The 23602-nt window shown below is 39.6% G+C and overlaps 1 protein-coding gene across 3 annotated transcripts; it reads left to right on the plus strand.

Annotated features, from left to right (window-relative positions):
- The first annotated feature begins 1299 nt into the window (after window positions 1-1299).
- LOC110565451 (glycine N-acyltransferase-like protein) lies at window positions 1300-22884 on the plus strand. 3 transcript variants are annotated; one of them, XM_060386980.1, is made up of 7 exons: window positions 1328-1454; window positions 5897-6039; window positions 8662-8752; window positions 13908-14015; window positions 17611-17737; window positions 18874-19048; window positions 20838-22884. In XM_060386980.1, the coding sequence occupies exons 3-7, from the start codon at window positions 8675-8677 to the stop codon at window positions 21238-21240; spliced, it is 891 nt and encodes a 296-aa protein (XP_060242963.1). In that variant the 5' UTR covers window positions 1328-1454; window positions 5897-6039; window positions 8662-8674; the 3' UTR covers window positions 21241-22884. The 3 variants fall into 3 exon arrangements, with proteins under 3 accessions (XP_060242966.1, XP_060242963.1, XP_060242952.1); XM_060386983.1 differs by lacking the exon at window positions 5897-6039 and having other exon boundaries at window positions 1300-1454; XM_060386969.1 differs by lacking the exon at window positions 5897-6039 and having other exon boundaries at window positions 1328-1528.
- Window positions 22885-23602: the final 718 nt, after the last annotated feature.

The raw sequence follows: 23602 nt of genomic DNA on the forward strand, positions 1-23602 counted from the left end.
GGCCAGGATACAAAGTGAATAAATTGTAATAATAATGATAATAAATTTCCAAAACAGGAAAATTGTTAAATAAATCATGGAACTTCTGTATCATAATTCTGTTAGGCAAGCATTGAAATTAACTCTAAAATTTTTTTCTTTCCCTTCTCTTTCCTTCCCGCTCTCTTCTTCCCCCTCTCTGAGACATAATTGCAAAGTTTTCAGTTACCCCAATACCCAGACTTCTTGCTAGATGTTATTGTTCTGTGGCTTCACTTAAGGGGTATCAGCATCTAATTTTGAACCCAGAGGGACTGACTTCAAGGTTTTTGTGATTCAGAGGAATTTTTTAGTGTTCATAATGATGTGTAGAAGCATAACTGGGAAGCTATCCACACTTTGCTCTGCTAAGGATCACATGGTAAGTGAAGTGTGGAAATTGCTGTTGTTGCCTGTGTTTTCTGGACCCTACCTGGCACTAGCAAAGCTGAGCAGCTTGCAAAGTACCTACCAGCCAAATGTTGACTAAGTTGCTCAGTTGGGAGCTTACACTTGAGAGATGGTTGCTGGTAGAGTGCTTGCCTTGTAATTACGAGGACCTAAGTCCTGATCTCCAGCACCCAGTTAAATGTGAGACACAGCTGTGCATGCTTGGTATCCCAGTGGTGGGAAGAGGAACACAGGAGGAGCTCTGGGGCTTGCTGGTAGAGAGCCATTGAGGAAGATCTCCAACATTGACCTCTGGCCTCCATATGTATGCACACTGGCATGAACACTTTCCCCTGTGCAGCCCACATAACATCATTTTAACTCTCATAAATGTGCAGTGTAGTAGTGACAAATGTATGCACAATATTTTGTAGCTACCCCCATCGTCTACACCCCAAGCTATATCATTTTCTAACATGACCACCTTCCCTTCTAAACAATAACTTCTAACTTCTTCTTTGTAACCTCTATTCTTCCTTCTGTGTCTGTTAATTTGCCTCCTCGATGCAGGTCTCCTAAGTGGGGTTATAGGATGTTTCTCTCCTGTGTCTAGCTTATTTCATTTAATATGACTGTATATTTAATCTCACCCATATTATGGCACATATGAAACTTTTATGCCTTTATGGGCCAGGTAATATTTCATTGCATGTGTATACCCACACATTGCCTTGCTCCTGGGATTTCTGGGGGCAGGAAGTTATCCAGTCTTTTAGAAAGCAGCCCCAAATGTACACTGCTAATTTCAAAGTTTCTGAGTTGATTCTGGAACAAGGACCCCAGAGGGAGGGGCCTGATCTCACACTGTTTTGAGTTTGCATAGCTTGGTACACATGTTCTAAAAGCTTCCACTCAACAGCTTCCTAGAAACCGATCAAAGCACCCCCAGTCAGTGTACTCTGAGGGTTGGTCTCATCGCCACCATCTACTGCTGCTGCTTCTCCAGCCGACTTCTGTAGAGGGTGAAAGAGGAGACGGCTTTGCAGGTGAGGACAGGAAGAAACTGACCCTCGGGACTCCTCATCTTCCTTTGGCTTTCTACTCAAGGGGATGAAGCAAGGTATTCCTATTGGATGTGGATAGACATTATTAGAGCTCACTGATTATGAAAATTATGTTTGATGGGAAAAAGGAAGTTTTTTATTTAGTGAAACTTAGGCAACCATCATACTGAGCAGTCTGCTGGGACCTGTGAGGGATTCTCGATTGATTGGAGGCAGGGCTTATTATGAATTGGCAAATAATAAGAAACTGAAAACTTGCTATTTTGTAGGTCTGTGACAGAAAATATAATTGAGACTAGGAGGAAGTGTGCTAATTCAGATGGAATTTATTTGTGTGTGTGTTGTATGCAAATATTTTATAACACACTAAGGTAGTCAGATTTATTTTGATTACTAATATCCAGATAAATGAGTCTCTCTACCTAAAATCACAAAGGTACTAACCCTCAGAACATGTGAATTCAAAATCATAGATATTTCTTTTAAAACCTCATCTATATCTATATCTATCTTATTAAGGATTCTATTTTTAAAATGTTTATGTCATATCTATGAATGTACATAAAGGAAGACGTGTCTGTGTTTTGTATAGTTTTTCATGGGGAATTTTTCTTCATGAATTTTCTTTGGATAAATTTCGGACATTGAAATGGTTTCACAAGGAGTGTCCAAATGTTGCTTACAAGAGGACTTTGCCCATGGCCAGCACTGGCAGCTCAGTAATGCGTGCCTGTTCCCTTTCTCCCAATATTAGTTGAACAACATGTTTCTGTTTTAGGAGGTGGGTGTCCACGTGCAGGAGCTGGTTTACAGTGTGCTCAGCAGTACCCACAATTATTCCTGCAGTGGTCTGATAGCGAACTCCAAATTGCTTCTTATTTGCATTCCATTTCTGAGTTGTTTCTAGCTTACATGTCAAACTGGCCTCCTGGAATGATACTCTTCTACTATCGTGAGGCCTTCTGGGACTTGGAAACAATGGCATCTGGTAAAAATCCCCATACTCTTCAATAGTTGGCCATCAATAGCTACTTTGTCTTAGATGCGTTGGGTTGCTCTAACCAAACTCCACGATAGAGCAGGCTTATTAACAGCAGCAGCTTCCTTTTTCACAGTTCAGGATGCTGGAAGGTACAAGACTGCAGAGCTAGCAGTGATGTTATAAGGGGACAATCTGTTTTATGGTTCAGTAATGGTGTTTTCTTTGTGTGTCCAAACCCTTGTGACCTAACCCCAAAGTCTCACCTCTCAGTATATTAAGGATGGCTATTACAATTTCAACATATAGATTGAGGGAGGTCATAAGTATTTATGTTGAATGAAGAATGAATCCTTACACCAAATGAAAGGAGCAAATAAATGCATAAATGTAAGTACTTCACAATTCTTTTATTTAATAGATTTGACAGAATCGTCATTAAATAAAACTTTATTTTTGTGATTTATTCTACTTTTTATATTCATGATTATCTAAGCCATATTTCTGGAAGCCAAAGTTAATATTATCCAATAGTCAGAGAAGTCAATGTCCTATATAATATGTTGGTTCTCATTCATAGGTCTGTCCAGTTATAAAAATTTCACAATCTGATTACAAATTACACTTTTGAAAAATAAGTATCAGCTCATGATTCCCAAGACCAAATCCTCAGACCAAGTTCTCGTCACAAAGATTTATTTGCCCCTGAGGGACAGAGCGCAGGGATAAGGGACAAAGACAGAAGATAGAGGAAGAGGGAGAAGTGGGGCAAAGGAGAGGGCTAAGAGATATTTGTTCCAGCATAGGACAAAGAACTGCTTCTGGATAGAGAGGAGACAGATGTGGCCCATAGGCAAGTGACAGGTTATAAAGTTAAAACGTTTCTGCAATTGGAATGTATTGTATGAGAGAAGAATAAAAAAAAAAAAAAAAAACCCTTTTCTATATAGAGATCAAAACTAAGTGAAAACACTGTCATTGCCATATGTAATTGGTTAGTAAACATAGATAAAAGGATCACCCGTGGAAAATTCATTAGTCCAAGCATTTCCCAACACATTAAAGCAATGAGGTAAAAACAAAAACAAAAACAGAAACAGAGTGGGATCTTTGGTCACTGGAGCCAATAGAAGCAAACTCATCCTAGCACTGTGCAGATATGTATTCTCCTTGATCATCCAAAGAACTGGTGTTCCAGAGGGTCAAACTAAGGAAGGGAAGTCTGTGGACATAGTGACCAGAGACCTAGAAGGCAGAGTAAACAGAAAAGGAGCCAGTTGGACTTATTGCCCAACTGCTGATAAGTTAGTTCATGGACACCGAAAATGGGTCAAGAGCCATTTATAATTGCCAGGGAAGTGGAAGGAACACAGAGAGAAATGATTTAGGACAAATGTGGTTTTGTCTTTAAAGACTGAGTTGTGCAAACTCCACACCAAAGTCTAGCTGCTATTCAAGTCCAACAAGATGATTTTTTTTTCATAATTTCTCACAAGATATGCAGTGGGTCCATGGATTGTAGAAACTAGCATATTTTCTAACACCTTGCCCTGCTCAGTGGTTCTTGTGCAGACCTCTCAAGGTCCCTATAAATATACATTAAACATCTGATGAAATCCTGCAGCTCAGGCAGAACACTTGACATGGTCATTGATCACAAGTTTTGTTCAATCATTTCACTCAGTGTGTTATATTTTTCAATATTTGATAATTTCAATTTGACACAGTGGATCAAAATGCAGAAATACTGCTTTTCATTACTTAGGTCTTACACAGTGTGTACACCAGACCCTTAGGTTTATTTCAAGATGGGGTAAGATTCAAGAAAATACTAGAACTGGGCAAAAGGTAAGTGAATAGATTTCAAATGGTACTTTGTAATAGAACAAATAATAATGACATTTTCATGTAACAGAAAAAAATTCCATGTTGAAAGCTATTTCAAAATAGAAATAGGGGATAGTGAAATGATCCAGTTGGTGAAGGTGCTTGCCACCAAGCTTGATTACCTGAGTTAAGAACTTACATGGCAGAAGAAGAAAATTGACACCCAAATGTTGTCTTCTTGACTTCCACAGGTGAACATGACATGACAATAAGTAAATTGATTAAAATGATGAAATCTATAGCAATAGCAGTTGACTATTTGTCATGGAAATTTAGCCTTATGCAACCGTGTGGTGCTTAAGTAGTTTCTTTCGGCTTCTTCATGTCTAATGCTGGATAGTGGAATGCACAGGAAAAGCACTTGGGAAAAGGGATGGACATGGAGTAGGAGAGAGTAAGAGTAAGAGCAAATAAGAACTCAGAAGGGATAAACAAATCTCATTGGTCCCTGCTGACTCTGGCTTCTTTGGCAGTATCCTTTTACTTCCTCCTTAGTGGAGCTGAATACACATATGGCCAAAACGACAGGGAAGCCAATGATACAGATCTGGGAGGAGAGTGAAATATTTGTCAGCAATCTACTGCTTTCTGAATTCAAACAAGTTAAATGAACAAACAATAACAAATAGCAAAAAACAACAACAGAAAATCCAAAACAAAACAACAAACAAACAAACAAACAAACAAAAAACCTTGCTGTTCACAATTTTAGCTCCAAATATCTCTCCTTGGAGCTAGAGGGATGGCTCAGTTGCTTAAGAACTTGCTGAAGAAGTATGAAGTCTTCAGATCCCCAGAGCTCATATAAAAAGCCAGGCACAACATGCGTCTACAATCCTAGCACAGGAAAGGAAGAGAAGGGGAGTCAGTGGAGCACGTTGCTGAACTGATGAACTCCTTATACATCTTGTTTCAACAAACGAGGTCTGGGAGCTGGGGAAATGGATCCGTGGATAAAGAACCTACGAATGCAAGCATGAGGACCAGAGGTCAGGTCCCCAGAATTCACACAGCAGGCACTGTAATCCTAGCATGCCAATAGAAAAGTGAGACGTGGGGACAAGCGAAGCCCTCGAAGCTCACAAGGCTAGCCCAGCAGATGCCACAGGAAGAAGCCAGAAACCCTGACTCAAACAGGGTCTCTGGGCTCCACAGGCACTTGTGAGCATGTGCATACACGTACGTCCTGTACCCACGTGTACACTCACACCCATGCGAAGAAAGCCGATAAGACTGAGAAACGTTGCAGTTACTTGGCATCGCTCTCTGGTCTCCGTGGGCACGGGCACACACGGACATGTGCACACAACCTCTTCTGTGGTCCACTCTAGTCATCAAACTTCAAGGAAGGAAGGGACTTTCCAAATAGTAAAAACATTCGGTATTCATCCATGATTTAACATGCGAAAGGATGGTCAATGGATGAACATACAGACACTGGGTTCTCACGCTAGTCAGAAAGTTAATTCTTAATGAGGCTTTTAAAATCGCTATATTTTTTTTTAAAGAAGTAATACAAAGCTTGGGTGAGGAGATGAGAATTTTTTTTTGTGTGCAGGATTATTGTAAAATAGGAGGAAGGCACGATTGCAATAGAGGCATCTCAGACCCTTGGATCTGCATCTGAAAGGTGCAGCTCCTCCTCGGCAGTGGAGAAAGCAAGCCCCTGGAGAGTCTTCACGGCGAGGACAAGGCTTCTGTGTATGAATGTTGGCCCAGGCTGAGAGTGGGCCAAAGTTCAGTCATGCGATGAGGGCAAAATTAGCAATTAGCTGAAGTTGGGTCAAGTTGGTTAATCTTCTTAAAGATTCATGAGGATGAACAGTTTAGATGTTTATGACAAAGAAATAAGCAGAGTCAGAGAGAACTTTGTGCAGGGACATGGAATGGGCAGCAGCGTCTGTTATGGATCAGAGAACATTTCACCCCTGAGCTCTGCCTGTTTCAGGGGAAGCCGTGCACCAACTTTGGGAAAGGTGCTGTATGCTGAGCAGGGGGAATAGAGGAATTTGATTTGTTTAGTTAGTAATTACTTTCTGATTGATTAATGAGTTCAGCTTATCCTTTATGAAGCAAAGAATGGAGCTTAGGAGGGTCTGTATTTATCCCCCGTCCTGGGTGAACAAGGAGGGCATATGGAAGACACACATGACATAGAGAAGATGGTCCTTCTAGTGGGATGTTTACCAAATAAAAGTTGGGTTGGGAGGATTTCTTCAGCCACTGTATTTGCTGAGTCACAGTGTTTGGGTCAAATTCAGCATTGCCCATTTGGAAAATTGATCTGTTCAAATATATTTTGGCCTTAACTGTTTGGTCCACCTTGGTAATGAGCCCTGTTATGTTTCCCTGTGAAGAGCTGAGGCTTCAGACTTCTGTACAAATTACTATATAAATATACTAATGGTTTCTGATTTTGGATGTATAAATATGTGTTGATTATTTTGGAGAAAAGCCAACGAGACTCTTGCATCATACAATGATTATGTAAGATTGTGCATTCATTTTTGACAAAAGATAAGCAATTATTTACAAAGTCAAATATATACCATATAACTCTGGAAATAAAAACATTCTCACGTATGTGTACATTTACTAGCATAATAATTTTAGTAGTAACTGCCTATAAACCATAACAGACCAAGTATCCATAAGAAGATTAAAGGATAAAAATAAAAAAAACTCTGATTCATGCATACATGAATTCTATTCCTTGATAAATAAACGTACTCTTGAAATATAAAAAACACAATTTGTATTTGATGATTTTAAAAGTGTCAAAATATATTTTAATATATCATATATTGAAAAATACAACACAATTCCAGTATAGATTTAATGTGTAGATATTAAATAATTCCATTTAATTGACATTTAATTGAAGGAGAATTTTAGAGTCAGAAAATTACTGATGATTTCTTGGGCCAGAGAGTCAGATAAAGAAATGTTCGGAGATTAAATGAACATTTTGCGAGTGTGAAAATGGTTTGCATTATTATTATAGTGCTACTTATACAAATATAGACATTTATAAAACCCAAAATTGTTCACTGAAAATTTGTGAGTTTTATCATACATAAATTATTGCTAATTCTACTATGTAGAAAATAAATGGGTTAAGGTTAAAGAATATTTGTCATCTATCGATCATCTATCTATCCACTATCTATAGCTATTTATCATCTGTCTATCTATCTATCCATCTATCTATCATCATCATCATCTATTTACCTACCATTCATCCATCTATCTACCTATCGGTCTATTTATCTATATGTAAATTTCTAAGATCATTCTAACACACTGTCAACTCTGGTAATGGTTCACTATAGCATCATTACATTCTATACAGAAGGACTCAGAGGAAAGACCTTTTGTTTTTCTTTATTTGTTGCTGATATCAAGAAAAGACGTGCTTCATTTAGTTAATAAGATAGGCTGAAAGACAGCGAGCATAGATCTGGGTATTTTGCTGTGGACTTAAAGGCTGCTGTCTTGTTTACCATGACCTCATTTAACATGTGCCAGTGACACAGATAACCCATCCCATCTTAATCCTCTTCAATACTATATTGTTGTTATGTGTATGCCTAGACATGACCATATACATGGAAATTTATAAACATCACCTGCTGAGTTTGTATAGTTTTGTTCACATTTGTTTAGGGCTGACCTCTTGGGATTGGATAACGTACCAGAGGCTCATTACTGGAGAAGACTAGTTCCTCCTCTCTCACCAGCCATTGATCATCCGTAGAGTTTCACCTAGGGTAGAAGCCTTGTAAGAATTCCTCTATCCACGTTGGCATGTCAGTTGGCATTGCCATTTTTTCAGGTCTTGTTTTGCTAATCATATTGTAGAGATTTCCTGGGTCTATTCCCTGTCATATATGGTCTTTGTTAGTGTTCTGTTGCTGTGAAGCGACATCATTACCATGGCAACTCTTACAAAGGAAAGCATTTAATTGGGGCCTTCTTAGAGTTTCAGAGATTTAGTTAGGGAGCACGGCAGCATACAGGCAGACATAGTGCTGGAGCAGTAGCTGAACAATATACAGCCAGTTCCACAGGAGCAGGAACAGGAAGACTAAGCCACGCTTGAGCTAAGCCTGGCTTGAGCTTCTGAAACCTCAAGGTCCACCCCCAGGGGCATACTTCCTCCAAGGCCATACCTCCATATCCTTATAAATAGTACCACTCTCTAATAACTAAGCATTAAAAAAAATGAGCCTATGGGGGGGTCATTCTTATTCAAACCACCATATATATAGAAGACACTATCTCACAGCAGATGTATTGAACATTTCTTAATTCTCTCTTTAGGATAGCTGCCACGATGCTCCATTTGCGAGGTTCACAGATGCTGCAGACATTGGAGAATTCCTTGAGGAAATGCCTTCCTGAGTCCTTAAAGGTAAATGTGGAACAGTCTCAGGGTAAATGGACTATTAAGTAGCTAAGAAAAAGGTGGGGAAGAGAAAGAATATTTACTGAGCCGTGTTCTGGGTCAGGTATTCATGTTGTGGCCTAATATTTAGTTGCTATCAGCCCAGGGCAAGGGAAGAATACTCTACACATTTAACTAAAGAGGAAAGAAGAGCCCAGTTATGACAGAGCAGGACCACACCATAGTGAGTGTCATTGTGACAACTGGATCTAAGTGATCTTTGCCAACTCAGGGACGGTCCCTTGTGCTCACACAGGAACTGTTTTATATAACACTGGGTATTTTCCAGCGTAGCAAGGTGATGAAAGCCAGCATATTAATGTTAACTACTTCCTAACTGATCACATGTCTGACAAGAGGTTAACCAGATGATTCTTTCTCAAAACTAATACCGAATCAATCCCTGTTTTGCCAGTTCTCAAAGAATTACACATAATTTTGGGTGAGCAACAAATTATCTTCTTCCCGTTATTACTTATCTATATTAAAAATGGACTAGAATATTACTAGGGATAAGGAATATCTTTGTATTAGAGTGAAGATGTTAATTTATTCAGAGGATATAAAACCTGCTTGAATTTACACTTCTAGCAGTGAAGGCTCAACCCCTGAGAGCAAAGCTGGTGGAACAGAAGAGAAACCCACAAGTATAATTAAGGTTAATTCTCTTCTTTCCATCATTTATTTATGTGATGGGAAGTATATAAACAGACTCCCCAAGAAATATTAGGAGCTCATTGTATATTAGCTGCCACTTAAAGAATCCTTTTTTAATAATCTTATTTATTTATTTATTTATTTATTTATTTATTACAATTTATTCAGTTTTTATCCCCATTTCAGCCCCCTCCCTTGTCTCCTCCCAGTTCCACCCACCCTCCCTCTTCTGCCCTTACGCCCTTTCCGTAGTCATCTGATAGGGAAGGACCTCCTCCCCTTCTATCTGACCCTAGCTTAAGAATCCTTGACAACAGCAGAATCCACATTCTGTTCAAGTGTTCATAGAACATCTCCAAGACAGATGACACACACACACACACACACACACACACACACATACACACATTTAGAATTTTAAGATTATCAAAATCATATTAAATGTGTTCTCAAAAGTAATGGAACTTGGGTCTGTGGAGATGGCTCAGAGGGTAAGAGTGCTTGCTCTATGTGTGGAAGAACCTGAGTAGGGAATTCCTAGCACTCAAGTAAAAAGCCAGGCATGGCCATGTACTCCTATAGAGATAGGAGGACCACTGGGACTTGCTATTTCATAGTAGTTCCAGATTCAGTGTGATACCCTGCCTCAGGCGGACAAGGTGGAGAGTGACAGAGCAGGACACCCAACATCCTCTTCCAGATCTCTCACCTGTGCAGACATGTAGGCTTGCATATATGCACATATGTCACTCAAGTGCACATGCATACAAATACACTCACACAGAATTAAAGTTAAAATTATAAATCGTACCTGGAAATCCTCAAATTTTCTGCAATTGATAAAAAAATTATAAATGAACCATGCTTCAAAGTGAGAAGGAAATTTTAGACTAAGTTAATTGACTGACGATGGAGGTGCAGCGGCAACTGAAGCATTGGTTAGTGGGAAACACACAACATTAACGTCTTTTACTTAAAATCCTAAGAACCAGCCCCGGTGCTCAGTTTGTTTCCACCACAGAAACTAGAAAAAAATATAACAAACAAACTCACTAGCAAACAGAGTAAAGGAAACCGCAAAAGGAAAAAAATCAAAACACATCTAAACAGAAACAAATGAATCTGAGCGAGAAAAAAAGAAACTAAGGAAAATCTAATCAACCATTTATGATCTGGTTCTAGGAAAAGTTTATTAATGTTGATAAGGTTATACCCAAATTGGTGTAGAGTAGAGAAGATAAATATTTCCAAAATGAAATATGAGATATCATTAAAAATCCAGTGGGCAGTATAAATGTAACAAGGAGGTCCTGCAATTAGCAAAGTACGCATAGATTTCAGATATGCTGTTGTCATGTGAAGAGAACAAATTGGCAGTGTTTTGAAGAAGAATATACAATTTCAATAGCCCTACATATGTATATGAAAAATTTTGACAAAGGAAATGCTTTTGGTAGATGGCTTCACATACAAAATAAATAAATAATACCAACCACACAGAAATTTAGGCAGCATACAACTTCTAAACTCATTTTATGAACTCAGAGTTGCCCTGGTAACAAAACCAAAATTGTACGCCAATAGGAGACTACATACATCATTAACATAAATGCAAAAGTCCTCAAAAATATTATCAAGACAGCAAGATATATTTAAACAATAGATTTGACTCCATGCGTAATCAATACAAATCACTATGTCCATACACCACTGATTAAAAAATTGTATGATCATTTTTTTTTGTTTGTTTTCTGAGAACCTCACAGTGTAGCCCTGACAGCCTACAACTTGCAAGTAATTTAGTCTGGCCTCAAACTCATGGCAGTCTTTTGCTTCAGACTCTAAAATGCTGGAATTACTGCCATAAACCACCATGACTGGCTGTTTTTTTTGTTGTATTTTGAGATAAGATCTCACTAAGTAGTCCGAGCTGGCCTTTAATTCATCATCATCCTTCCTCATCTCCCTGAGGGCCTAGATCACAGGTGTTCACTACCGCACCAAGCTTGATTTTTATTTTTTTATTTTTATTAATTACACTTTATTCACTTTGTATCCCCCCACAAGCCCCTCCCTCCTCCCCTCCCGATCCCACCCTCCTTTCCCCTCCTTCACGAATGCCCCTCCCCAAGTCCACTGATAGGGGAGGTCCTTCTCTCCTTCCTTCTGATCTTAGTCTATCAGATCTCTTCAGGAGTGGCTGCATTGTTATCTTCTGTGGCCTGGTAAGGCTGCTCCCCCCTCAGGGGGAGGTGATCAAAGAGCAGGCCAATCAGTTCATGTTAGAGACAGTCCCTGTCCCCATTGCTATGTAACCCACTTGGACACTGAACTGCCATGGGCTACATCTGTGCAGGGGTCTTAGGTTATCTCCATGCATAGTCCTTGGTTGGAATATCAGTCTCAGGAAAGACCCCTGTGTTCAAATTTCTAGTTCTGTTGCTCTCCTTGTGGGGTTCCTGTCCTCTCCAGATCTTACTATTTCCCACTTCTTATGTAAGATTCCATGCACACTGCCCAACAGTTGGCCATAAGTCTCAGCATCTACTTTGATAGTCTGCAGGGCAGAGCCTTTCAGAGGCCCTCTGTGATGGGTTTCTAGCTTGTTTCCTGTTTTCTTTAACAGGCACAGAAAAAAAAAAGGTGGACAAATATAATAGTCTTGATAAATATGAAACTTGGCAAACTAGGAAGAAAGAATTTTTTCAATTTTACAAAAAAGCATGTAGGAGTGATGCACAATTAAGATCTTCCTATATAGCAAAGAAATGGAATATTTTGCTTAAGATGGATAACTAAGCAATGGCATCCATTCTCATTAATCCTAGTTAATGAAAGATTGGTGACCTAACAAGTGTATAAGTCAAGAAAAAGAAATCAAAGTAACACCCAACTGGGGGTGGGGAGGAAGTAAAATAGAGTGTGTTCTCAGAGGTCATGATCACCTAAAGAGTCTACAAAACAGTTTTCTGGATGTAAGTTTAACAAAGTCAAGGATTCAGGCTAGTAACAGGTCTCTGGGGTTGTAGGCAGAGCTCATGGTCTCAGATGTCCTCAGTCCTCTGGTTTTCCTGCTGCTCCCTGAATCCTGCTGGTCTCCAGGGCCTCAGATCTGCTCTTTGATCCATGATGGTCTGGGGGCAGAGATGGGTCACAGATCTGGGTGCCCTCAGGAAATGGCACGGGCCAGGAAACTGCTGCTCCCTGATCTGTGCTGGTCTCAGGAGCTGCAGATCAGATTGTGTCTCCAGGAATGGCACAGATCAGGGAACTGGGGTGTGGGGTCTGCAGGGGAAGTGGAGCACAGAGGGTCTTGGGCAGACCTGGCCACTGTTGCTAGCAGGCTGTAGCCGGCCAGTAGGTAGGCGATTGGGAGTGGGCTCTAACCTGCTGCAAGTAGCATAATGTATGTGTGTACATTAGCAGTTAATGAATAGTTGGAATCCGAAATTTAAAACAGGTACCATTTACAACAGCACAAAGTAAGCAAGCAAACAAACAAAAATTCCCCTCCCCGCAAACACCAAGCTTCCAAATCAGTAGGCAGTGAGTTCTGTTGTTTTCCATTTCATTTTTTAAACTGCTTGTCTATTTGGATTCTTCTGGATGGCAAGAAGGTTACACTGAGTGTAAGAATGAGAAATATGAATAGCATAACATTCTATTTACTTTCCCAGATGCTCAGACAACCTGCATAACTGTCATTCACAGACTAAACCACACGAGTTTCCTGTAATCCCAAGTCACTGCTCCTTTTGATGAGACAGGGAAGGTATCTGTCAAAATGGCAGACTCCATGGTCCAGGTTTAAAATTCTATAAAAAAAAAAATCATTGTGCAACATTGCAGAAGTTAAACAATGCAAGGAGGCTGGTGTGTTTGCATACAAAATGAGTGGAGTTGAGAAGTCATTTTGCTTGTAGTCATTTCCAATCAATATTACCAGTCTCGGGTAGTAGAAAGATATATGTATTATAGCTGGAAACAGCCTCTCTCTAAACAGTGCATATTGAATAGTTTATCATATATGTCAACTGCAATTCATCCCAAGTATTAAATATTGGGTAGTTAAGAAACATTATGTAAATTTTTGTTTATTGACATGGATGTATGTCTTTAGTATATGTAAAATTCATTTTAATTAGAAATTCCATTGTTTATAAAGTTATATAGGCAAATATTTATATGGCAGAAAATAGAAATTTATAGGACAAAATTTGTTGATGTGAGACTGAGTTATTACTAATTTAATTTATCTTCATATTTAACTTAAAATAGTCTTATGATTTTGTTTAGATAGTCTATCTACTTTGGAGTTTTAATAAGTTATTACTTGAAGATTGAACTAGGTACAGTGTGATTTACATACACTAATTTCATAGAAATCAATATCATTTGGTAACAAAAGCAAGGATTTTACTGTCCCTTTGTAAAGATCTGACCATTCAGTTGTTGAAATATTTAGGTTTATGGGACTGTCTTCCACATGAACCAGGGAAACCCCTTCAATCTCAAGGCTCTGGTGGACAAGTGGCCTGACTTTAATACAGTTCTCATCCGTCCTCAGGAGCAGGTAAGTTACATCATGGCATGAATATGACTCTAAGTTAGCAATTGCTGGTGTGTAACGTAAACCTGGAAATATGCAGCCTTCAAGGAAACAGATGACCCCTGGTGATGACAGGGTCCCTGTTCTAGATGTAAACAAGACGAGCACATGAACTCTAAAATGGAAAACTTCAAAGAGAGGTAAGAGATGGAGAAAGGAGCATAGGATCAGAACCAAAAAAAAAAAAGAGAATAAATGACAAAATGTCAGCCATAAGCTCTTACTTTAATCTAAGTATAAATGGATTAAATGGGGGCTCATGGAGAATCTGGAGCCTGTAAGGTGCCTGATGTAGGTCCTTTTCATACTATGTTACGGCTGAGTAGCTTACTGTTCTTATGGAAATCCTAACAGTTGGAATGGGGAGCTGGCTCTGACTCTCTTGCCTACTTGTGGGACCCTTTTCCTCCTACTGGGTTGTCTTGTCTAGCTTAGATGTGATGGTATGTTCCTGGTCTTATTATAGCTTGTTGTGCAGTGTGTGGTTGATGCCCTGGGAGGCAGAAGGGGATGGGTCTGTGGGAGAGAAGAAGTTGTGGAGAGAGCTCAGGGGACAGAAAGGAGGGGAAATTGCAGATGTAATATATGAGAAACTAATTAAAAATCATTTTAATAAAAATTCTCCATCTAAAGATGTAGAGTAGCTAAGCGACTTTATTATATTTTATTTTTTAAAGCAAAAACACCAGACCAAGGTATAGGGCACATACAAAAGACTACACTCACTTTGGAATAAAAATATACTTGATATAAGCAAGATATAAAAAAGTTTAAGGGTCTGAATACTTTGACACATAGTCAAAATTTTTCACAAGGATCAAGATGGCTATTGTTCAATGGTCATGTGGACACATAGTCACTTAGAATTGAGTATAGAAACATATAAAGCAAATATTAATGAACACAATGAAAATAATACCTATCAAGTCAATAACTGTAAAAGACATCAGTTCTCCACCTTCAACAAGGGGTAGACAGGTCAACAAGGCACAAAATGATTATTAACACTGTATTTTGATTAAAATTTAGGCAAAGCAGACCTAATCCACACCAAAATTTCCTTCCAACAACAGCAGAGCACACATTTCCTCTAGTACACGTGAACCCTCTCCAGAATAATCCACACACACTAAACTACAAAACAAGTTTGAGCAAGCTTAGTCATTTTGAAATCATTTCTAGAATCATTTCATACTATGGTGTTCTGAAAATAGATATTAAAGAGAAGTTCAGAACAAATATAATTCTAAATAAATAGTTGACATTACAACTCAAGACACTAGAAAAAGAACATATTAGATTCCAATTAGTTGGGAGAAAGAAATAAAAACATCAGAAAAGAAATAGACCAGAGCATACAAAATCCACTGAAAGGAAAAAGTTTGTTTTCTGAAACTATAAACAACATTTATAAATTCTTAACTAGTTTAAGGAAAAAAAGAGAGAAGGCAGAAGTGAGTAAGGTGAAAATAAAAGTGAAGATACCAGAGCAGACATCACAAATGAACCAAGTCATAAGGAACTATTGTGAATATTTGTATGACTGACATTGGCTAATCAAGAGGATATAAATAGTTTGGAAAGATACATCCTTCAAAGACTGAACAAAAACCAGAAAGGCTGAAGAGACCAATAACAAATAGAAACTGAAGAAGACAATAAAAACTTCCAAACCTGATTTTAATACAGTTGTTGTCCGTCCTCAGGAGCAGGTAAGTTATATCATGGCCTGAATGCGACTCTTAAGTTTAAAGCTGCTGTGTGTCTATCATGAACCTGGAAATATGCAGTCTCCAAGGAAATGGAGATGACCCCTGGATGCCAGGGTCCCTGTTCTAGAGGGAAAAAAGATAAGCACTTGAACTATAAAGTGAAAAACTACAAAGAGAGATGAGAGGAAAAAAAGAACATGGGATCAAAACCAACAAAGAAGAAAATGTCAGTAATAAGCTCTTATATTAACCTCAAATGTAAATGGATTAAATAGGGGCTCACAGAGATCTGGAAGACAATGGCTCTGCTCATTGGCTTCAGGAGTAAACATTTTATTATTATGTGTTTATGTTTCATACTATCTATCACATGTGCCTTAAACATATACAATAGAATTCCTTTAAAAAATAAACCCACCAAATAGCATACAATATAAAGTAAATTTAAATTTACTTAAAATATAAAAATAGAATGGTATTTGTTTTTAAAGTATGTCGCTAAGATGGCCTGTTAGCTGTAATGCTGCCTAGCAGCAAAGGCATTTGTACACCATTTCCTGGGTAGCCTGCCCTAGCAGAGTATTTGTCCTTCAGTTCCTTTCTTTACCTTAAAAAAATTCCTGCTGTCATTTATTAACATCGAGAAGAGCTTTTTGAATAAATTATGTTATGATTTTGCTAGAAATACACTTTTTTTTTTAAAAATGGCGCTTTGTGCTTTAGAGTTTAAAGACATCATGTTTTGTTTTTGGGTGGCTTTATTGTATACATATAAACATCTGAATACAAGATCATCTTTTCAATTTCAATATTTTAATATTGTCATGTTGAAAATATATGCATGGGCTGGAGAGATAGCTCAGGGGGTGAAATGTTTGCTGGGCCAGCTTGGAGCCCTGTGTTCAGATTCTCAGAAGCCCCGTAAAGCTCTGCACAGCAGTGCATGTAAGTAATCCCAGCATGCTTACAGAGAAGTGGGACTTGTGAGACAGGAGAATTCCTGGGGGTTCACAGGCAGCTAGTCTTGCATTGGCATAAGCAATGCAAGGTGGAAAGTGTCTCAAGGTGGAAGGTGAGGATTGGGACTCAAAGATGACCCTCTGACCACGCCCCACATTCCTGCACAAACACACCGTACCTACAGAGAGAAAGAAAAAAAATGAAAAAGTTTTGAGGCTCTTTGGAACGGGAAGACTTATCTTTATAAGGCCTTTGATGGTATCACTTTTCTTCTTTTTCCTGAGGATTACTAATTTAGGGAGGAATGCTCCATAAACCATCTTTAATCGATTTAAAATTGTAATGGTACTTGTAGATAAAACTTGATAAAGTTTAATAAAGACTTTCCCATAAATCGAGTGGAGTATTTTACTTGGTTTCATGATGTTAATAACTGAAGGGCAGGGCGATGCTGACATGTGAAGAAAACATCTCTGCTTAGGTTTCAATATTGAGTTTGAAAACTCCAGCAAGGATGGGAAAGCAGTTCCTGAAGCCCAGCCCTGGCTGAAGGTGATATCTGGTGAGGAAAGAGGAGCCACTGCCAGACTGTACCCACATCCATGTTCATCTGTACAGCACTGATTGGACTCAACGGTTATTTTTTAAAAAGAGAAAGAGAGAGAGAGAGAAAGAGAATGTGAAGTTGGAGAGGAAATATATTGGGAAGGGTCTGGAGGAGCTGGAGGGAGGAAGTGGGATGAATATGACTAAATGTATATACCTGAAATTTTCAAAGAATAAATTTAAAAAAATAATAGAAAAAAGGAGTATGATGAAATTCTAAACTATATTGAAATTACATGATATAATCAGTTTTATTTCTTCTATGTTGCTCAACCAAATAGGAGATGACAGACGACCTTGATCCCCACACCAACACTTACCAGATCTATTCTAAGGACCCTAAGAACTGTTTGGAATGTATTGGCAAACCAGATGCCATCAACTGGAAGCAACATCTACATATCCAAAGTAAGGGGACTGGGATGCGTGCTGACTGCTGGGACCTCCTGCATTACATCTGTAGGAGCACTCTCTGCCCTGGGTACCTCACCCTGCAACCTTCTTCTTTTGTTTTTTTAATCTTTTAAATTTATTTTTGCTCTTTTTAATTTTATTAATTACACTCTATTCATTTTGTATCCCCCCATAAGCCCCTCCCTCCTCCCCTCCTGATCCCACCCTCCCTCCCCTTTCTGCATGCGTGCCACTCCCCAAGTCCACTGATAGGGGAGGTTCTCCTCTCCTTTCTGATCTTAGTCTATCAGTTCACATCAAAAGTGGCTGCATTGTCCTCTACTGTGGCCTGGTGAAGCTGCTCCCCCCTCAGGGGGAGGTGATCAAAGAGCAGGCCAGTCAGATTATGTCAGAAGCCTGCAGCCTTTTTTTTTTCTTGTTACAAACTTCTAAGTTCCAACCAACCGAATATTCCTTGGTCTGTCTACAGTGGAATAGATTTCAAATACTGCAGGCTATGACTTCAACAGAAGAAACAGTGAACTGAGTAGTATTGGTTAACTGAACACATTTTGAAGATATGTTCAGGAGCCCTTCAGGACAACTAGATCGGAGCAGTAGCTTGGTCTCTGGTCTTCTGTTCCTGGTACAAAGATAGTAGCTTATTGTGGCACTGAGTTCCTGCCAGGTCACCTAGGTTTATGTCTAATGTGGTTACAAATATGCCCTCTGGAGTTAAAGCTGCAGGGAACTTCCAGGTTCTGACTCCAAGTTGTGATTCTTTGGCAGATGACTCTTCTATTACTTAGCATCCTCATATGTGAAAATTTCCGATACTAAAAGATTCTAAAATGTAGAATCAATGAGAGGATTAAATGAGGCATATGATCAATGCCTGTGCATACAGCATGCTCAAACAAGATTGGCTATTATTTTAATGTGCTCTTTCTGTTCATAGAGACATAGTGAGGATTTTAAATATTCTGCTGTACCTGAGGTGGGAGGAGGGGGGACACAGGGCATAACTTAGGGATGGACACACAAGAAACACAACTGAGACAGGGTTTTCTGACTAAATCCTGTATACATCTTTGGACTACTTCCTTGACTTACATGGACAGTTATTTGTTGCCTGTTTCATTTCCTTCTAGGTTCACAATCCAACCTACATGAAGTAATAACGGGTCTTGCATCTGCTAAGCTGGTCAAGGTCAAGAGAACACAGTGTGTTCTCTACATGATACCCCAGACAGCAAAGAAACTGGTTCCTTTCCTGATGGCGGGTACAGAGAAATTAGATCATAAATCTGGCAGACCCCGGGCCATGTGAGTTGGATTGAAGATGCTGTTTCACTCAGATCTCTCACAAAATTAGCTCCCTAACTTCTCTGCCTACACAGCTCATTTCTGGGATAACTGTTTTAAAAATAATTAACACGGACTGTGTGTGATCTATCTCCTCAAATGCCACAAACAGTTATTTTCAGATTTTTTTGTCTTGCATATATGTGTACGTTGATGTGTTTGTAGGTATGTATACATGTATGTGGAGGTGAAAGGACCGCTTCAGGTACTGTTTCCCTTTGGGCACCGTCCATCTTGTAGCTTTCTTTCTTTGATGGGCCTCTCACTGGGATTTTTCTGATTCAGACTGGCTGTCTGGACAGCCAGGTCCAGACATCCACCTGTGTCAAGTTCCTGCTCATTACAGACTTGTGCTTCTAAACCCAGTTTTAAAGAAACATGAGGTCTGGGGATCAGACTGAGGACCTCATGTTCTCTGTGCGGCAGGCACTTAATGTAACGAACTATTCCCTAATCCTGTCATCGATTAATTCTCAGCACACTCTGATGAAGTTCATGCACTTGTCCCTTGCTGGACATCTATCTCCCCCCCCCCCCCCCTGACGCTCTGTCCTTCTGCTGCTTGATTCTCATATGTTCGCACATGCCTGTGGGACACTTGTTTTTTGCTTGTCCTTCCAATACTCACACATTTCCCTCCTTTTTTTTTTTTTTTTTTTTTTGCTATTCTTCATAGTCTTAAATTTAATTTTCATTGAGTCTTCATTTCAGAGCACCCCATCAAAAGCCACTTACATCATGAAAGCTAACTTTCCTATCCTTTAATGTACTTTTATTAGCTGGAAACAGCTTGTTTTTTAAAATATATCTACCTACGTGTTGCTAGAAGCCTCCCTCAATATTTATAATTCCTTAAGGACAAGAATATTGAGTGAGTAAGATGTCTCCGTGGGCAAAGGCACTTACTGCAAAAGTAATAACCTGAGTTCAATCTTTGCAACCCTCAGGGTGGAAGGAGAGAACCTACTCTTTACGAGTTAGTCTCTGATCTCCACACATGTGTTCCCAACAATAAAGAAATAAATGTAACAAATTTAAAAAGAGCAAGAATTCTTTCTGTATTGTTGGGGGGAGGAGAGGGAAAGAGAAAGGGGAGGGGAACAGAAAGAGAGAGAGAGAGAGAGAGAGAGAGAGAGAGAGAGAGAGAGAGAGAGAGATCCTCAATAGGCAGATGCTCAAAACATGTAGTAAATTCTATTTTTGGAAATGAAAATATAATTTCTCTTTTTTCCTTCTGTGCCTTGCTTGCTCCTCCTCGAATTTATAGACTATTTTTCTTTAACTGCTTTTGTTATATATATGCATATAGTCACACACACACACACAAACAGATTCCATGATTCTCAAGTTTTGCTTTGCTGCTTGCTAGCATGTACTTTTTAGTACTTATTCTCCATTTGTTCGCTTTTCTTGCCCATATGATGTTATCTGCTCTATTTCCAGTGGGAAGGTGGGTCACAGCAGTGTTGAGAACAGCACTGAGTTTTTGTGAAGATTTAATTGCTTAGCTGTCACTGTCCTGGGGACTTACGAGACAAAACCTCCTATGATACTAATTTCTGTCTTTTGACAGAATGGCTCTTGCCTCATCCCTTCTAAAGGGGATAAGGACGGAGAGGCGTGAAGTTTGGTTAGCTGCTACTGGTCCTCTTGTGCTTCACAATAGTCTTGTGGAGAGGGACAAATATTTCACACTGTGCATGATATTTAGGGCTGCTCTTTTTTCCTTTTTTTTTTTTTTTCTCTCCAGCAATGAAGAGATGTTTAAACTCTCATCACTAGATGTTGCGCATGCTGCCTTGGTGGATAAATTCTGGCAGTTTGGAGGCAATGAGAAGAGCCAGAGATTCATTGGGCGCTGTATCCAGATCTTTCCTAGCTTATGTCTTCTGGGACCTGAAGGGACTCCTGTGTCCTGGGCTCTGATGGACCAAACTGGAGAAATCCGAATGGCAGGCACTGTTCCCGATTACCGGGCACAAGGTCTGATCTCTCACATCATTTACTCGCAGTCGCTGGTTATGCACGAACGTGGCTACCCTGTGTATAATCACACGGAAAGAGCCAACAAGCTCATGCAGAAGATGAGTCACACTCTGCATCATGTGCCCATGCCCTGTGACTGGAATCAGTGGAACTGTGAACCTCTGTAACCCTGATGTTGAACGCAAGGTTGTGTTGGGTACACCATAATAAATGCTTGAGGAATAGATGGTGGACATAGAGAAAAAAAATGTAATCAGCAATATAAGCGTGGGCATTGCTTGGGATGTGGGGAAAGAGTGTGAAAGGCCAACATTATAGCTCGGCCGGTCCCTGCCCTCTTATTACCTTTCAGATCCGGCAGACCTAGCATGGCCGTACCTGAGCCACAGACTTTGTTCCATTTTCTATATTCTGAATACCAGTGACGTGTCTATTCAGCCACATGTGACTATCCTCATGTGGATTATTGTCCCTGATGTTTTGTCAAGAGGTGGTGCTGCCATGGGAAAAGTGTATGCTTTTCTAGGAGCTAGCTTTCTCCTCATGGACAGGTGCTTTGAAACGATTGCTTCACTGGCAGTGCTGTGATCTTTCTATAACAACCATGCTAAGTATTACATGAATAAATATATGATACTAGATAGGTGTGCTATCTGGAAGACTAATTTTTAAGAAAATTTATCATGCATCTTAGATGTGTACAACACGAGGCTTTGGGAACACAGAGTACAAATGTTTTCTAGAGCGAAATAAATTCACAAATCCAGCACCTCACATACTTGCCAAATTTTGATTTGAAATTGAGCCAAAATCTCATTTACTATAAATTTCATGCACAGTTCAATGTTATGGTCTTCATGTTATAAGCAGATCTCTAGATTTTCTTATTAACGTGTCTGATAGTTTGTTGTCCTCTGGTATAATTCTCTCTTTCTCATCTCATCCCTAACCTTGGTAACTAGCATTTTATTCTTTATTTCTGAATTTTTAAAAACTGTTTTAAATTCCATATATGCTATAGTAAATTAAAAAAATGAGTGTTGGGCTATTTAATGTTTATTATCAACCCTAAGATTATCTCATGGTGGTATTATCTAACCTCCTATCACAAATAATAAGATGCAAACACCTGTAAGATTTTATAATTGCCTTATTTATCTTGGACCAGGCAGATATTTCACCTAAACCATTTCAATAACTTCACCATCCACCTCCCAGCCCCCATCCAATGCCGTCTTCCTTAACCATCCTCATCTGAGCTATCCTTCATCCATAATCTTATAAATACTTGCTTGTGTTCTTCATCTGAGCCTTTGCACGACATTATCGGAGTCCTGTCTCCGAGCCCACTTGGTTCCTCCTCCACCTAACCCATCATGGAGTAGTCCTCCTTCCTCTCTTCCTGTCCATCTCTTTCTTGTGATTCTCTTGAACTCCAAAGCCCAGAAACCTTAGCCACGCTTACCCCGTTTTGCACTACCCAGGTATAGCTTTTAATCAACTAATCCGGTAAAATGTCTTAGGTGGGTTTACATAACAAGGATAGGTGTACAAGTCATGAGGGCTGGTAATTAGTATCAAAATAATGGAAGGGGAGGAGAACCTCTCCTATCAGTGGACTGGGGGAGGGGTGTGGGGGGAGAAGAGGGAGGAATGTTGGGACAGACCAAACAAGGTCATTGAGAAGGGGGAGGGTGGGCAGGATTGGGAGGGGACAAGGGAGGGAGCTATAACTGGGATACAAAGTACATAAATTGTAATAAATTAAAAAAAGAAAAAAATAATAAAGCTTCAGAGCAACCCCCAACACACATATATGTGAATTTGTGTTAGTTTTTCTCTGCCCAGCTTCGTCCATCTGGTACACCACCCAAGTTCATTCACTTTATGGAAAATGGCAAGAACTTGTTCTTGAGGCTGGAGTGATAGCTCAGAGGTTAAGAGTATTGGCTGTTCCTCCAAAGATACTGAGTTAAATTCCCAGCAGCCCCATGGTGGCTCAAAACCATTTATAATGAGATCTGGCGCCCTCTTCTGGCATGCAAGCAGAATACTATATAAATAATAAATCTTAAAAAAGAAAGACCTGAAAGGGTCTGGAGCTCCACAAAGAGAACAACAGAACCAAAAAATCTTGGCCTAGGGGTCTTTTCTGAGACTGATAGTCCAACCAAGGACCATGTAAGGATATAACCTAGAACCCCTGCAAAGATGTAGCCCACGGCAGCTCAGTCTCCAAGTGGGTACCCTAGTAAGGGGAACAGGGACTGTTTCTAACATGAGCTCAGTGGCTAGCTCTTTGTTTACCTCCCCCTGAGGGGGTAGCAGCCTGGCCAGACCACAGAGGAAGACTATAAAAGACAGTCCTGATGAGACCTAATAGGCTAGGGTCAGATGGAAGGGGAGGAGGTCCTCCACTATCAGTGGACTGGGGAAGGGGAATGGGAGGAGATGAGGGAGAGAGGGAGGGCGGGATAAGGAGGAAACAAGGGTGGGGCTACAGTTGGGATACAAAGTGAATAAATTATA

This window comes from Meriones unguiculatus, chromosome 1 (genome assembly GCF_030254825.1).
Source record: "Meriones unguiculatus strain TT.TT164.6M chromosome 1, Bangor_MerUng_6.1, whole genome shotgun sequence".
Lineage (NCBI taxonomy): Eukaryota > Metazoa > Chordata > Mammalia > Rodentia > Muridae > Meriones > Meriones unguiculatus.

Coding starts and splice junctions, on each gene's coding strand:
- LOC110565451 (XM_060386983.1), top strand. CDS start 8,675: ATGCTCCATTTGCGAGGTTCACAGATGCTGCAGACATTGGAGAATTCC. Junction 17,738..18,873: donor GCAACATCTACATATCCAAA/GTAAGGGGACTG, acceptor ATTTCCTTCTAG/GTTCACAATCCAACCTACAT. Junction 19,049..20,837: donor TCTGGCAGACCCCGGGCCAT/GTGAGTTGGATT, acceptor TTTTCTCTCCAG/CAATGAAGAGATGTTTAAAC.